The 15,162-nt window shown below is 40.8% G+C and overlaps 1 protein-coding gene and 1 long non-coding RNA gene across 3 annotated transcripts; one reads left to right on the forward strand and one right to left on the reverse strand.

Annotated features, from left to right (window-relative positions):
* Nucleotides 1-3,618: 3,618 nt before the first annotated feature.
* On the reverse strand, nucleotides 3,619-12,016 carry lyl1 (LYL1 basic helix-loop-helix family member). 2 transcript variants are annotated; one of them, XM_035145040.2, is made up of 4 exons: nucleotides 11,345-12,016; nucleotides 8,748-10,141; nucleotides 6,443-6,540; nucleotides 3,619-5,596 (listed from the first exon to the last, which is right to left on the reverse strand). In XM_035145040.2, exons 2-4 carry the CDS (start codon nucleotides 9,470-9,472, stop codon nucleotides 5,082-5,084), a joined length of 1,338 nt encoding a protein of 445 aa, XP_035000931.1. In that variant the 5' UTR covers nucleotides 9,473-10,141; nucleotides 11,345-12,016; the 3' UTR covers nucleotides 3,619-5,081. The 2 variants fall into 2 exon arrangements, with proteins under 2 accessions (XP_035000931.1, XP_035000922.1); XM_035145031.2 differs by having other exon boundaries at nucleotides 3,619-5,599; nucleotides 11,345-12,014.
* LOC118100208 lies at nucleotides 10,323-13,682 on the forward strand. The gene is made up of 3 exons (XR_004694418.2): nucleotides 10,323-10,544; nucleotides 11,481-11,586; nucleotides 13,374-13,682. It is a non-coding gene; the product is annotated as an uncharacterized LOC118100208 (long non-coding RNA).
* Nucleotides 13,683-15,162: the final 1,480 nt, after the last annotated feature.

Here is a 15,162-nt window from a genome sequence, read left to right on the forward strand (position 1 = left end):
CAGGCAATTTCCTCCAAAGGCCTGTAGCAGAAAAAAGTGATGTTTTGTAGATTTCGGTGTCTAGATCTGAAGAGATAACAACATGGGTTAAAAGGGGGTTCCTAAAATGCTTAACCTGAATGGCTAGTTAAAATTTATGAATTTAATAAATGTAATGAATAAATGTGAAAAATGATATATTTACATTTCCAAAGCCCAACAGTCCCCTAAACAAAACACATTTAAATTCATTAAATCCAGATTTTTGTGTGGATCAGCTACAGATGTCATTTACTCATAAATAACCGTCCCTTACACATTTTTTTTCCTCAAGATCCATACATTTTTTGCACAACCTCCCACCACCCTAACCTTCAGACAAACAGAAACATATCCTCCCTGGTGAAGGTAAAGGTGGATATGGAGAGTTGGAAGATATGATTAGATCAGAGAAAATATGAGAGGTTTAGCATGTTTGCATTGTGACACACAATTAGTCAACTTGTTTTTTTTCACAGACGACATATTGTCATGTTCCCAGTAGTAAAAACACAGATCTAAATTATACAATGAATGATTCAGTTTCAGGGCCCTGGTGTTGTACATGACTCACTGTCTTTCTCACTGCAGCACTTGAATAGAACAGAGCCATTGTTGTTGGTGAACACTTGTGCTTTTCCTACTATGACAAGTCTGAATTCCTGCTGCCAAAAAGGCCCGTTCACTAGGTTTCACTCTCGACTACATGTCTCGGATTATTGAGATATGAGGAAAAAGGAAAAAAAACTTTTAAAGCTGTCCCTGTTAGGTTTTCAGATCTGTCTGAGTCTGACCTGTAGCACAAACACAGGCTCAGATCCAATCACATGATGGGCGTAGGTGCATGTGTTGCCAGCCTGAGCTGATTCCTGCAGAGCCGGTACACTGGCTGTTTGTTCTGAATAAATACACACTGCACAACTGTCGAATGTGCATCGATAAAACACAGCACATGTGACATATCATCATCTAAGTTGATAGGATGGACCTGTGCAAACAATTTGCACATCCAGCAGCTATGGAGCAAATAAGCTTTTCATGTTTCTGACCACATGACTATTGTAGCTCCATGTTTGGTCCCTACCAGCTCCTGAGATAAATATCTTTAATGCTCCACTACACTCACCAGAGAAGTTTTTCCGTCTGGTGTTTGCAGCCAAGCAGCTGAAAGCCAAAAATTAAACTATGAGAGCATTGAGAATGAATCAGAACATTAAAGCTAGGGTTGGTAATCCTAGAAAAACTAGCAAGAACAAGCTACACTTTGAACATATGAAACAGAAACGTCCCATCGACCCTCTCTTCATAGCTACTCCCCCGAAAGACATTTGCGACAGACGACTGCCAGAAAACGTCTTTGCCGTGACTCACTCGCTAACTTGTGAAGACTCCGATCCTTCACATTGAGACCATGGGCAGGCTGCGCAGGCAGGTCAGTTAGTGACTGACAGGTACGCTAGACAATCATTACATTTTTGTACTATTTATTGATGGCTATCAGGATGTTAAGAGGATTTCAAAAAATACGCTGAATTAGATGAAACTTTCTATGATTCTCTATAAACTTTGAGGAACTTCAGATGCCACATTGTTTTAAGGTCCATCAGGTGTCTCAGTTTGTAATGACAGTGAGTCGCACAGTGCCAACACCGAGCCGGCTCACCTAAATGGAATGCAGACATTTTTAAAGGCACACCTGTGCTTTTCCTGCCGTGTGAGCCAAACTGTGCTGCTGCCGCTGCAAAAGAGTCAACAGTTATTGGTTTACCCCTTAATACATCACACTGTGACTCCAGGGTGACTATTGTGAGTTTGTTGTTTGTGTTGCTACTGAAAACGAGCAAAAACGTTAGCGTGTGCCGGTTGTTATTTGTATTTCATGTGACCCTGCCTCTGTTTTTAATGGTCTCTGTGGTTTCAGAGCGAAGCAGGGAGGGGACAGAGCAGCCTGGCACAGCAGAGCGGACACAAACAGCCGTAGCAGGAGTTGTGAAAGCAGCTCTTCCTGTTGTGTGGTCCCGAAACAGGGTGTACAGGGGTTCCCAGAGCATCCTGGTGGCTGTTTTTCCCCACTCTCTTCCCCCGTGCAGCGGTTGCCACCCCACATGTGCAAAAAACCATCAAACACACATACATACAGCACACACCTCCACCGCCCCTCCTCCAGGAAACTCGTTGGCCGTCAATGAGACAGCTCTAACTGTAGGCGTTTCCTGGCCACTTGACAGTCGATGCACGCAGGCTAAAAGACAGCAGCACCAACGCACAGCTGCAATGTACACCCCAAACTTTCACTTATACAATCCCCCCAACATGTGGAACCCCGTCTCTAACCACATCCCACATCCACCCTGACCTTCCTCACACAAACCACCCACTATTGTTGCTGTTGCATCAGTCTTTTGCGAATTCTTCACCACTGCATCCACTTCACTGCTTGCACACACGCCCATGCACAGAAGGTACAAACATGTACAATACGTGTGCAAAAGCTTCTTCAAATGCAATGACAAATGAATACAAACTTTTTTCCCCCCTTTTTTCAGTAAATAGTTTCACCTGGCTTTAGGGTTTAAAATCATTTAGTAGTTTTTTAACTGGTTTTGTTTACGCCAAGCAGGTTTTGCTTTGAATGCTGTTTGTCTGCCCTTTTGCAGGATTATACAAAAACGACTGAACCAAATTTCTTGAAAGTTGGTGGAAGGGTGGGTTATGGGCCAGGGAAGAACCAATTAACTTTTGGAGTGGATTTGGTTACATTTTTGTGAATTTCTGTGGAAATAATGCAGACATCTTGATTCAGGCATATTAAGAGGACTAATATCTGAGTGTTTGCCATTTGGTGCAGTTTGATTAAATTTAATAAGGACTCTTTTGGGCCTTGGCGGAGTTATGAGCTCTACTGAGCGCCATTCTAGTTGACTCCTCCAAGGAGGTTATATTTTCAACTGTTTTTGTGGTTAGTTAGCAGGATTAAGCAAAAACAACTGCACAGATTGTCAGGAAACGTGGTGGAAGGATGGGTCAGAAAAGAACCTGTTAGATTTTGCAGATCCAGAATTTCTTTTCACTTTCTTTGACATTTTATTGCATGTTTAGGGAACTGATATTCATGAGTGTGTGCATTGTGTGGCAGATCCAAATAAAAATCCAGACGTAGTGAATTTAAATGTGGTTTGAGAAGGAGATTGTTGGGCCTCGGCAGAGGTATGAACTCTACTGAGTGACATACTACACCATCTCTCATCCTCTCTCATCCACAATATAACATGCAGCTTGGCTTTTGCTGTTTAGCCCATGTAATATGTGGTGACATCATTTTTGTGTTGAGTTATAAACACATGACTGCATTTTATTGTGAAATATGAACGTTCAATATTAATAAAAAGACGTACAGACAATATCTATCTCTCATACTTCTAATTTACTAGCATTGCACTTTTCTAACTGCATCTAATGGTCATCGTGATCATCACTAAACTAAACATTTGAGGATCCACACGTATGTTCAATGAACTGAAAGCAACAAAACATTTGGATGCTGTTGAGAAATCGTGCTGATGAAGAGCAGTCTTAGTAACGCAGTAAGAGGATGTCAAATAAGGAACAGCAAACTAAGACGCACTTTATTTCTGTCTGGTACAAGTGTGTCACAATGTCAGGGCGGGACCATCGGCCCTGCTTCTCTGACAGTGAAGACAGCAGGAACGTCCAAAACTGCAACACTGAAATGCAGGAATGTGTGTCGTGCATTTCTTCACACGCACAACAGAGGAGATGCTGGTTATTTACATAGAAACACCCGAGGCTGCATTTTCACTGAAAATCTTTTAACCCTCTTTTTATGGGATATATATCATGACATTTTCTGAAACTGAAAAAAGGCGTTGAAAGGTTGCACAATGTTCTGATAGGCTGAAAAAAAAACACACTAATCTCTGCCAACGTTGTTTACTATTTGAGTTTTCCTTTTTCAAAACTGCAGCTCTCTTGATTACAGAGTTTTTACAACACATTTTCAGAGTCTTAAATGTATCCCTGTTCTCCAAGTGCATCAGTTTGTTTTCCTGCTTTGAAACCTTGTACATGATCTGAACAGAGGTGAATGTACAGGTCTGAAATGTTGAAACTTGAATTTTAAAAGGACAAATGTCTGTTATTTCAGAGTTAAGTCTACCAACACGCACTTTTTCTGAGATTGCCACGTTCATGAGGTTTGCATATCACAGGATCTTTAGCAGTGTTGACCTGCAGCTCTGATCTGAAACTCTGAAACTGAGTTAGGATCCTGGAGGCAGAGGCATTTGCTCCTAATGTATAGTTTTCTCTCAGTTGAAGTACAGTCCAATCACATGTCAATCACATGGAATCAACAGACTCCTCCAGCAATGGAGCTCAACATGGAGGAAGTAAAGATTCCCATTAATTTTTTGAATAGAGATTTTAATATGCTTTCATTAGATTATTTGATTAAATTACCTTTCAAGCTTTTAAACACCTTCTCTCAGTTTCAGAGTGTGTCATGATATTCATCCCATATCTTTTTAGAGATTCTACATTGTTGTGGGGGAGACAGATTGGGGATTCAAGATCCTGATTATTAGATTTTTTATTATTAAAACATATTAGGACATTAATCCAGCCTGAAATATTATGTAACTATATTTCCAGGATTCTGTTTTGCATAAATCATCCACATGATGAATTTCAATGGTTTGACACTGTGGTGTAATGTTTACCGCAGAACACTGTCACATTATTTTGGAAAAAAACTACAGAAAATATAATTCATGTCTCTAAGCCTCCTGCAGACTTTTTGAAAACACAGAGCCTTGTAATCAATATAATAAAATCAATATAGAGACAATTAAAATGGCAAAATATCACCAACAGCGAGTCTTCTTCTTATTCACATGATTTGGGAGGTGATGCTGGAGCAGAGTGTGAGGAGTGAACCATGCTGGCTCCGGAAACTCTCTCAGACCATTGTCCTGTCTTTCTCCGTCAGTGTGGCAGTTAAACTCCCGCCGGCTGCACACTCCTTTGTTTGCACCTCTCCAGTGTCACCTCTCATCATTTGTGGCAGCCACCATTCTCATCTGACCCTTGACCTTTCCCAGAATACCTTGGGTCACCAAAGAGGTCTTAGCCCCAAAGCTTTCTTCACTGTCCGTGTCACCATAGCAACTGGATGTTACTGGGGAATTAGCCAGGGCAACAACTGAGTCTGTTGAGTCTCTGCGGGCTTTTGCCATGATGGCTGAGGGCGGCAGGACGGCGCGGGACCGAAAAAGGGAGTTGAGTTTATTGCTGTCCGAGCCTTCTGCCGTACCTTCATCCTCAGCCTCCTCCTCAGCGGAGTCTCGGCTCTTGTCCTCGGCCTGGTCGTTGAGCAGAGTGACCAGGAAGTTGATGTACTTTACCGCCAGACGCAGGATTTCATTCTTGCTGAGCTTTTTGTCAGGCGGGTGAGTGGGAATGAGTTTCCTGAGCTCAGAGAAAGCCCCGTTCACGTTCTGCTGCCGCCAGCGCTCACGACTGTTGGTGAAGACACGGCGAGCGAGTTTCTGGGGGGGGCCTGCTGGAAACACATAAACAGAGGTTCAATTTATATATTAACACCAAAAGCTACAATAAATTGATCCAACAGTACAAACTGTAGAATGGCAGTCAGTTGAACATATACCTCCACTAAGACCAACTGCATTTACCTCGCAATAGTTTTACGATATAACGCAAAAGTAATCCTCAATCAAAATTCTCATCATGACCCTTCAGGGTTTTCATATGGATTAGGGAGCGGAGCCAAGATTTCTTATGACTTTCTTAAACATTGCAAACGTTTTTCAACATTTTAGTTGTAATTCATGGATCTTGATGAAAATAATTTGACATATTTAGGGGACTGATATTTATGAGTGTGTGTGTTATAATGAGCATTTTGCTGCAGATAAAAATAAATAAACAGATCCAGTGTATTTCAATGTGGTTTCATGAGGGGACTGTTGGACCTTGTTGGAGCACTTCTAGTTTATTTTAAATCAGTCTCACACACTTAACACTAAGTGCTGCTGTAAATACTCATTAGAGTAATGCGTATTAATCCATGGCTGAAAATAGACCTCTAACACATGTACCTTTTACTGTGGAAGCCTATGGTGCCCAAAGGAATTAGGGAATTAAATCACCACCTTAAGTATAGTCAGTATATGTGCTTGAGATTCATTTTCAAAGATCGAGTAAATAGTCTGCACTGAAAGCCACAAAAGTGTCAAGAGATAAATGAACACATGGGAATGGATGATAAAGAGAAACAAGCCATTTCCAAACGTCTCCTTTAAATGCAGCTCTTAAAATATTACACCTGACTCTCTTGACTGTCAGAGGTAATTTCATTGCATCTGTGTCCACGTGTAAAACTCACAGTCATTGATCTCCATCTCAAAGTGTGACGACTGTCTCCTCTTGATGCGGCTGTTGTTGAGGATGCCATAGTTTCCTCCTGAGGGACCCAGGTACGAGCTAGAGACAGAAAACACAGCACAATGTCTGTAAGTGGGACATTTTGGTAATTGCATGCAGAATTAGCCTGACATTTTTTTAATGTAGCTGTATATAAAAACAGTTTTAATGTTTTTAAGGGTATAAAAATGACAAGAAAAATAAAATAGGGTGCAAGGGAGAGGCCGAAAAACACAGTGGGTGAGTTTTAATCCCTAGATGAAATTTCTTAAAATTACAAAAATTGTAATTAATGACATTCAATTAAATTTAAGAACTTTATTGTCATTTCAAACAAAACAGCAAAACTGTGCAGTGTAGAATGAAATAGCGTTTCTCCAGGTAAGTGCAATTTCAACAGTAGCTTAAAAACAGACAATTTAATCAATAAATAATATATATAAATAATATATAATATAACAATATTGATCTGAATATAGAAGGAAAAAATGTGTGTATATGATGTGTATAAGTGATGAGTGTAATTTTGTACACATTTATTTTCTCCTGAGCAAAGTAATCAATAGTAAAACTAATCTGCATAGACAACAATGCATAAAGAAGAATAGTCGTGAACAGCGGTAAAAAAAATTGTATTTTAAGCATTTTTTGTAACATTTAATAAAATAGTTATTTGCCACCTGTCAAAAGTCATTCCATCAAGATATGGCTCCTCTAAATGTGAGTGAAAATTGACCTCTGCTAGTGAGAAATATCAGGAGGATCTGAGGATTAATTAAATAAAGGTGAAGCTGTGAATGAGTCTTCAATTGCTCAGGAATATTAAATTCAGTTGAGTGTGTGTTCACAATAAAAACACATATTCTAACATTTCCTAACAAAACAAACATGTTGGGTCTTTGCAGCGTCTCTCATTTTGAACAACGCTGAGCAGAGTGGCTGGAGAAAGCAGGAAGACGGTGAAAGCCATTAACTGAGGTGTGAATATGTTTCTGGTGTTGATTGAATGTACGTGCACAGTTTTAGCTCGGTCTCATTAAGCCTGGTTACTGGCTAATTCTTCTTCAGGAGGATGAAATAGACCAACGCTTCCTGCTACAAACAAACCAGAGAGAAGTGGGGAGGCGATCTTATTCCCACACCTCCATGACAGATGGGGAAATCATAGATGTAGCCACAGTGGGGGTCCTTTTTCAATATAGCTTGTGCTCCTTTGTTGCAGAAAGAAAACTGTGTTTAAAATCCTTTTTGGAGTAGAGAATAGATGAACAGTAGGAGGGCTTTATAAAGTCTGCAAATGAATGCCTTACTTCACGAGTGTAATCTACGAGGTGCCAATTCCTCAAACCCAAAGAGAACTTTCAGAGTTCTGGTCTGTTCGTCACTTCAATGTCTAAATTTAGCTGCAACTAAAAGAATAATGTTGAGTTTTAAAATGACAGCCTGTACAGGTTTCTGAAACAAAACGCACAACCACAAAAGCATTAAATTACATTTCTGAGTAAATGTAGTGTGAGAAATGTGAGGCTCCTTTATAACAGCACACATCCTGCTGTCATGTCATAGAGCAGCCACTATGAAATCCCAGCAGTTGAGGTTTTATGTGAAACAGAAACTTTGACATCTCCCGAAGCCGCATTGTATTAAATTTGATAGTTTAGTGACACACATCTGCTTGTGTTCCTGTTAAAAAAGTACTGTAGATGGAGGAGCCTGTGACATTGATTTGTCTTACTTCATATACGGCAGGATATTCTGTGGGGAGCGGATGTTGCATCTGAAAACATATTTTTATCAGAAAGCTTGTCAATGCATGATTTTCAACTCATTTTAACGGGTTTTGTTTGTTTTCATACATCTATATTTAGATACAATAAATGCTATAAAAATAAAGTTTTATTAATTTCATTCTTATTCCTATTCCTATACATACCTCTGACAAAAGTGCAACATTTTTTGACTTTTTATTAATAGGATTATTTAATCCTGGAAAAGATATAAGAGCAGGCCCTTTCGTTAAAGCTAAATAAAATCAGTAGAGAAGGCTGTGGCTCAGGAGGTAGAGCGGGTCGTCCATTATCATATTCTGTCTGTTAATATTGTGGATCTTATGACTGCACCTTGTTAGGCCTTCAAAAATGAAAAAATCGAAGAGGGGAAAATGGCGCTGTTGAGTATAACCTGCGATATTTTTAGTGGTCATAAGGTAAATATGCTGGAAACACTGTCAAAATGGATGAATGCAAAAACAAAACGCCAAATTTCACCTGCTGAAGAAGGCGTGTGCAGGCAGGTACTGCTGAGGCAGCAGGGACCCCGGGGAGTGAGCTGAGGGGCCTCCAGGACCTCCAGTGCACGCCACAGTCAAACAGGTCTGCTGGCCGCGGCGAATGTCCCCATGAGGCCTGTGCAGGAGGCCGGGGATCGGATGGAGGGCGGTCAGAGGGGTGTTGGGCAGCGGCAGAGGTGGCTTGCTGTGACCGAGACTGATGACCGGAATGTAGGGAGGAAGAGGAGAGGATGATGAGGATGATGATATAGCGGTTGGAGGTGGGAGCGTACACGGAGATGTCTTGGCCGGAGCTGGGAGGAGCGGAGGAGGAGAAGAAAGAGTTGGGGACCTGTTGGAGGTAGCAGCAGGGGCCGTTGTGCTCTTTCCTCCTTTTTGCTTCTCCTCCTGCTCTTGCTTGGTCTCCTTGGCGATGGGCTCAAGCACAGCAGCTTTATCCGCGCAGTGATTGGCCAACACCGTTGTTGTGGTGATGGTGGACTGAATGGAGACAGTGTTGGGGACATCTATGTGTCCCTTGGGCCCTGTCTTCTTAGCAGGACACGGGCTGCCGATAGCTGAAGTCTGGTTCTCCGGGGGGCTGTGCTGCTCCACGGACGCACACGTGGGCGAGGAGGCAGAGAAAGAGGAGGAGGAGGAAGAGGGTCGAGGTAGGTCCGGGGGTGAGGTGGGTGGAGTGGTGGGCTTCAGCTTCTCCATCATGATGGTGAAGCCCCAGAGGGAATCCCACAGTCTCGTTCCTCTCTGCTGCCCACGTGCTGCCCACGTGCTGCGAGCGTGCGTCCCTGCGGTGTCTTTATATGTGTATGAGAGTAACTAACATGTTCCACCTGCAGCTAAAGCCTTTTAAATCTCTCACAGCCCAATCTTTGTGTATTTCCCTTAAAGATGACAATGAAAATTCTTTATTTCCTCTTCCTTTGCTCCACTTTCCTGCAGAATGTGCAGCTTTTTTCTTGCTCTAACATATAGATTTGTCAGTTGGTCTTTTTGCCTGCCACACAGGGTCAGCATTTGAGTCTTCAATCCATCCCCTGCTGGATGATTATAGAAATTCCAATGAAACAAAATGTATTTATATCTGTGTTACAGTCATGAATGAAGAGCTTCTTCTGTCGTGTTGTCTGTGGATGCGTGCAGCGCAGAGCTGAAGTGGGTTTTTTTGGTCAGATTTGAACTGGATGACTCTATTTTCCTGACAGTACATCCTGAGCGGCGGATTCTACTTTTCGGACGAGTCTCCGGTGGCTGCTCTTGATGAGTCCGTCTGTCTATATGTCCGTCTGCGATTAGTTTGAGGATGTGAGTCAAAATCCTTTAAAGCATTCAGAACATCCCAGACCAGGGAAGATTGGATTGATATCAAAGAGTCTGTTGAACAAAAGAAGAAAAGCTCACTCAGGATATGGTAGATATATGCATGGTTTATATTAACGGAAAAGATGTGAAAATGTGGTCAAAGGTCAAAGTTTGCACAAGACCTTGAACTAAACTGTGATGAAGTTGTTTTAGGGGAATTTTCAGCGGAAGTTGTTTCACGGTTTGAATCTGAATTTACTTCATGGAAGATTTACAGATTCATCACATCCAAGCTGGGTCTCTGCTGCCGTGTCTTCAAGCAGGGAGACACACTCTGCTCTGCAAGGCGAAGACATGATGATGTCTCAGGTTTTGCAATCGCAATTGTTCCTGTTTTATCTTTTCTCGTGGTCGTGACTTTTTGCCCGGACTGTTCCGTTTTTTTCATGATGATGTGTCAGGCCATCGCTCTGAGGTACAATCTTTTTTTGCAACAGTTTTATATTCTTTTCCATTTAAATACCTTGGTTAAAAGAACCGTTAGAGAAGCTGACAGAATCACTGATGAATTTCTCAAAGGGGTCCGTGTTAAATACTCATCACTCTAAGGTTAGTTATCCTGAAAGAATAATCTGTGGCAGCAAGCTAAAAAGCAAAAAGTTACATATTTATATTTTGTAGAGTCGATAATAGGATATATTTTATATTTGTTTATATTTATTTATTTATTATATTTAATATTTTGTCAAGTGGAGCCTGTATCCACAGAGTGTTTAACTAAACGTTTATACACAATGAACTAATAACAAATACTTAATTCAATACTCATGTTAGATATTTTTGGATATATTTGCTGAACCTTTATGCTACAAATGTCATTCATTAAATATTAACAATTAATGAATTTTGCACTGGTTTTTATATCTGTCCAGTACGTCTCTTTTTGACATCTTTTTTATTTATGCATTGGTTATTGCCTCACAATGCTGATTATATTGTATATTTAAATAATATATATGATCATTTTTTAAGCAGAGCACTTTTCAACCCACATGATTTTTTCTGATGATAATAATAATTTTACTTTTATTTTATTTTACTGAATGTACAAACAAGTAGATGACATAACAACCGAAACTTCTACTTTATATTAATTTTCTCATTATTTTATTATTATCAATATTAGTTGAAATAATTAAATGCTGCAAACAGCTCAGATACTAAAACACGAGTCAAGTAAAATAAATGAAATGTCTAATGAGGTTTAATACTCACAGACTCATGATGACATCCATCTGTTTGTCCTGTAAAATCCATCAGAGTTCCAGTGATGTGTGAACGCACATGTTCTATCTCCTCAGCGTTTAACGTCTTTCTCCTCCTGCTCCTCCTCCTCCTCCTCCTCCTTCAGGTCGCTCACACTCCTCTGCAGCCTGTCACTGTCTGTCTGTCAGTCTCTGAGGTCAGAGATGGAGCCAAACTTTCCGACACCACTCAAAATAACTCCTCGTGCTCAGGTGAGACCCCTCCGGAAATGTATTATTCGAAATTAAATAATAACAATAATTATAATAATAAAAGTCCAAAGTATTCACAGAGAAATGTAGACAGAATGAGACGGACCGCCGTTTATATTAGTTTTTTTAGTTGTGAAGTTGCTCCTCCGAATGAAGACAAACTCAAAGCCCGGGGAGGATGGAAGGTGTGGGGGTCCCTCTTGTCCATATGTCACTCTCACCTCTGTCACTCTCCCTCTCTCATTTTCACTGTTCGGTCTATCCCTCCCGCTCTTCGCCAAGAAGACACAATGCTCTAGTTAGTTGCCAGTCGGAGAGAGTCTGGTACAGGCAAGTGTGAGGTGGGAGAGAGAGAGAGAGACAAGGGGGAAGAGCGAGCGAGAGGGAGAGAGAGGGAGAGAGAGGGAACCATGTTGCAAGGAGAGTTTTCCGCTCCCTGCTGGACAAGAGGATGTGCTCGTACAATGTGGTGGCTGCTGATAAGAGCCTCAAAAGCTGCCTGTGGCCTGTAGATAAGGAACCTCCACCAGCCCCCCTCCCACCCCTCCACCACCAATACGCACACACACACTTCTCATAACACACACACACACACACACACACACACACACACACACACACACACACACACACACACACACACACACACACACACACACACACACACACACACACACACACACACACTCACACTGGTCAGTCCCAGACTTTGAAGGGACCTGGACTGCATCCAAGAAAATATCTGCAACTGCACTTATATCACAATATAATAAACAGACAATGATGAATTGTGCACACGTGCATGTGCTCATCTGTACAAACACACACATACAGTGACCGTGCACGTATAGACAATGCCACCAGTAACACAATTGCTTGGGGAATCATCCAGTGCGACATCTTTGTTTTCATGTGTTGATAAAAAAAAAAAAAATCTCCAAATGATATTTGTTTGTAGCAACATTACATAAACATATTTAAGTTATTTTAGTTATCAGATTTGAGACAAGTTTTTAAAAAATGAGTGGAGAGTATGAAAGCTGTTTGTGTTATGTTTACTCAAATTAATTGGTAATTAAATGATTAGGTGGCCCACACAAATTAACTGGCAAATATGTGGTAACTGATTTATCATGTAAAGTAATGTCAAGCAAAGTTGGCTTATGATTTTCTTTGTCATCAATTGTAGAAAATGTTATATATTTAATGTTTAAGTTAGTAAGAATATGTCCCTTCTGGCTCTTTGAAATCATAATCAAACTTATTTTGAGATCACTTCTTCTGACATCAGAGCACACCTGTGTCACTGATGACCAACACACAGGTCGTCATCATGGTAACTTTCCTCTCCGAGTGCTCCCTAACTTCCTTCCTAAATCTATCTCCCACCCTTTCTCCCTCGTGCCCACCAATTTCTATTCACTTATTCTGTGTGTGTAAAGTGTGTGTGTGTGTGTGTGTGTGTGTGTGTGTGTGTGTGTGTGTGTGTGTGTGTGTGTGTGTGTGTGTGTGTGTGTGTGTGTGTGTGTGTGTGTGTGTGTGTCTCCACCTCAAGGTCAGCACCTCTTTTTACGTTCCCCTAGTCATTTCCTTCTTAGACAGACTGAAAGACAAACATTATAAGGGCTTTACAGTTACGTGGCCTTAAAGGTCCTGGGAACGCGGAAAGTCTGATGAGCAACTGCTCAACAAATCTGTCGTCAACTTCACCAGCACCACCACCATCATCATCATCATTGTCATCATCATCATTGTGATCATTTTCTATATGTTGGTATCAACAATAGGCTGCCCAGGGCTCTGAACGTGCTGACATTAGGAGCAGTCTCTGTACAACCAGAGCGAAGACAGAGTCATCCATTGGTCTGTCACACTCGTGTGCGTCCAGCAGCAGCTGTGGTTCCAGTTGATCGCACTCTGTGTGTGAGAAGAACGTTGCAGTGGCACCGTGACGCCTGCAGATGCTGCATGAATTTGCCTGAAACATATAAAAAGGTCCACGAGGGACAAAGAGAATTCCTTTGGGATTTTAGCTTTTTCCAGTTAAAAATAAATTGAATACTGTCACATTTTTGTATTAAAAGTTTTTAAAGGTTTTTGTTTTGTGCTTGTTGTTTTGTGGGGATCATTCGAAATATAATCAACAGAAATGCTATTGAATCTATAAAAGATTTTTAAAAACTATTTTTAAAGCAGGTCAGATTGATTTAAATTATACTTTATTCTTCTCAGCTTAAATGGACAAAATGGGACAGAATTCTAATGAGAATAATTTACTTATTAGATTCTATAGATTGTGATACAGTTTTATTGATTGTGTTACAGCTTTATTTCTGTTGTCACATTGACGTGCAGTGAAGTAATTGCATTGACTTGTGAATAAAATGTTTTTAATCTAATATTTTCAGTGGTTGGAATAGATCTGAGTAAAAGCTTTTAATGTGCACATTGACTCATCATAGTTTTATTACTTTTTTTCAGCGACATTTGTGTAAACAGGAAGTAGTGAAGGAGAACTTCCGGCCCTCCTTCACTTCTGTAATACTGGTTTGAGAGATTATTACTAAATATGCATGAGTCTGCTGAACAGGTTTATGAATTGACAAGAAAAATGAGTGAATTGAGTTTTGCTCCATCCAAAATTAAATAACAACTACAATAGAACTCAATAGCATGCAAACCTCCACTAAGGCCCCAGTCTCCTTCTGAAACCACATTTAAATCCACAAGATGCAGATTGTATTTGGACCTTTGCATTTCTCCCTGGGAAATCAGTGAAAGTGTCAAAACAAACTTCAAAGTCAGAAAATCCCTGTTTCCACCCCCTGATCTGGATCTTCTCCAAACTTATTTTGGTCCATACTACATCCCTTCACCAAGTTTGAAGAAAATTGGTTGAGAAGTGGATTTTGTCAACAGTCAAAAAGCAAAGACAAAAGAACCTCTGTCGCTGAGGTGATAAGTTCACAGTAAATGATTCAAAATGAACCCAGACTCAGAAGAGTACACTTTTTTAGCAAAAAAAGCCCCTTGATTGCTTTAACCAATAAACTGTCTGGTCATAGTCTGGAGCCATGATTCCTGTTGTGTTATGAGGTGAGTCAGACACAACCCTGTGAGCTGCTGGACAACTCATTAGTGTACGTTATGGGGTTTACCCCCTGTCCTACTGTAAAGCCCTGACCTCTCAGCTGACAGTCACTGTTTTCTGAAAAGTTCAAACACACACACTCGCACACACACACAGGACAAATCGTCGGCTCTCTCATTTAAAGCCCCGTGTGAACACCCAAACTGTAAAGGGGGAATAATAATAGAAACATGCGATAACAGACAGTTTCCGCTTCTCCCTTGAGTGCGGAAGAAATCAAGAGAGGATTGTTTTAATCTCAGAGCCGCACCGTCACACCCTCCTCCTGCATGCTACCTCAAAATACCCCACTCAATAAACTGAGAATCCATGTGAGAGAGAGTGTGTGTGTGTGTGTGTGTGTGTGTGTGTGTGTGTGTGTGTGTGTGTGTGATACCAGAGAGACTTGAGTAAAAACAAAGGTAAATGCTCTCTCTCTCTCTCTC

This window comes from Hippoglossus stenolepis, chromosome 2, assembly GCF_022539355.2.
Source record: "Hippoglossus stenolepis isolate QCI-W04-F060 chromosome 2, HSTE1.2, whole genome shotgun sequence".
Classification (NCBI taxonomy): domain Eukaryota; kingdom Metazoa; phylum Chordata; class Actinopteri; order Pleuronectiformes; family Pleuronectidae; genus Hippoglossus; species Hippoglossus stenolepis.

Coding starts and splice junctions, on each gene's coding strand:
- lyl1 (XM_035145031.2), bottom strand. CDS start 9,472: ATGATGGAGAAGCTGAAGCCCACCACTCCACCCACCTCACCCCCGGAC. Junction 6,541..8,747: donor GCACACGCCTTCTTCAGCAG/GTGAAATTTGGC, acceptor TTCTGTCTCTAG/CTCGTACCTGGGTCCCTCAG. Junction 5,600..6,442: donor TGAGATGGAGATCAATGACT/GTGAGTTTTACA, acceptor ATGTGTTTCCAG/CAGGCCCCCCCCAGAAACTC.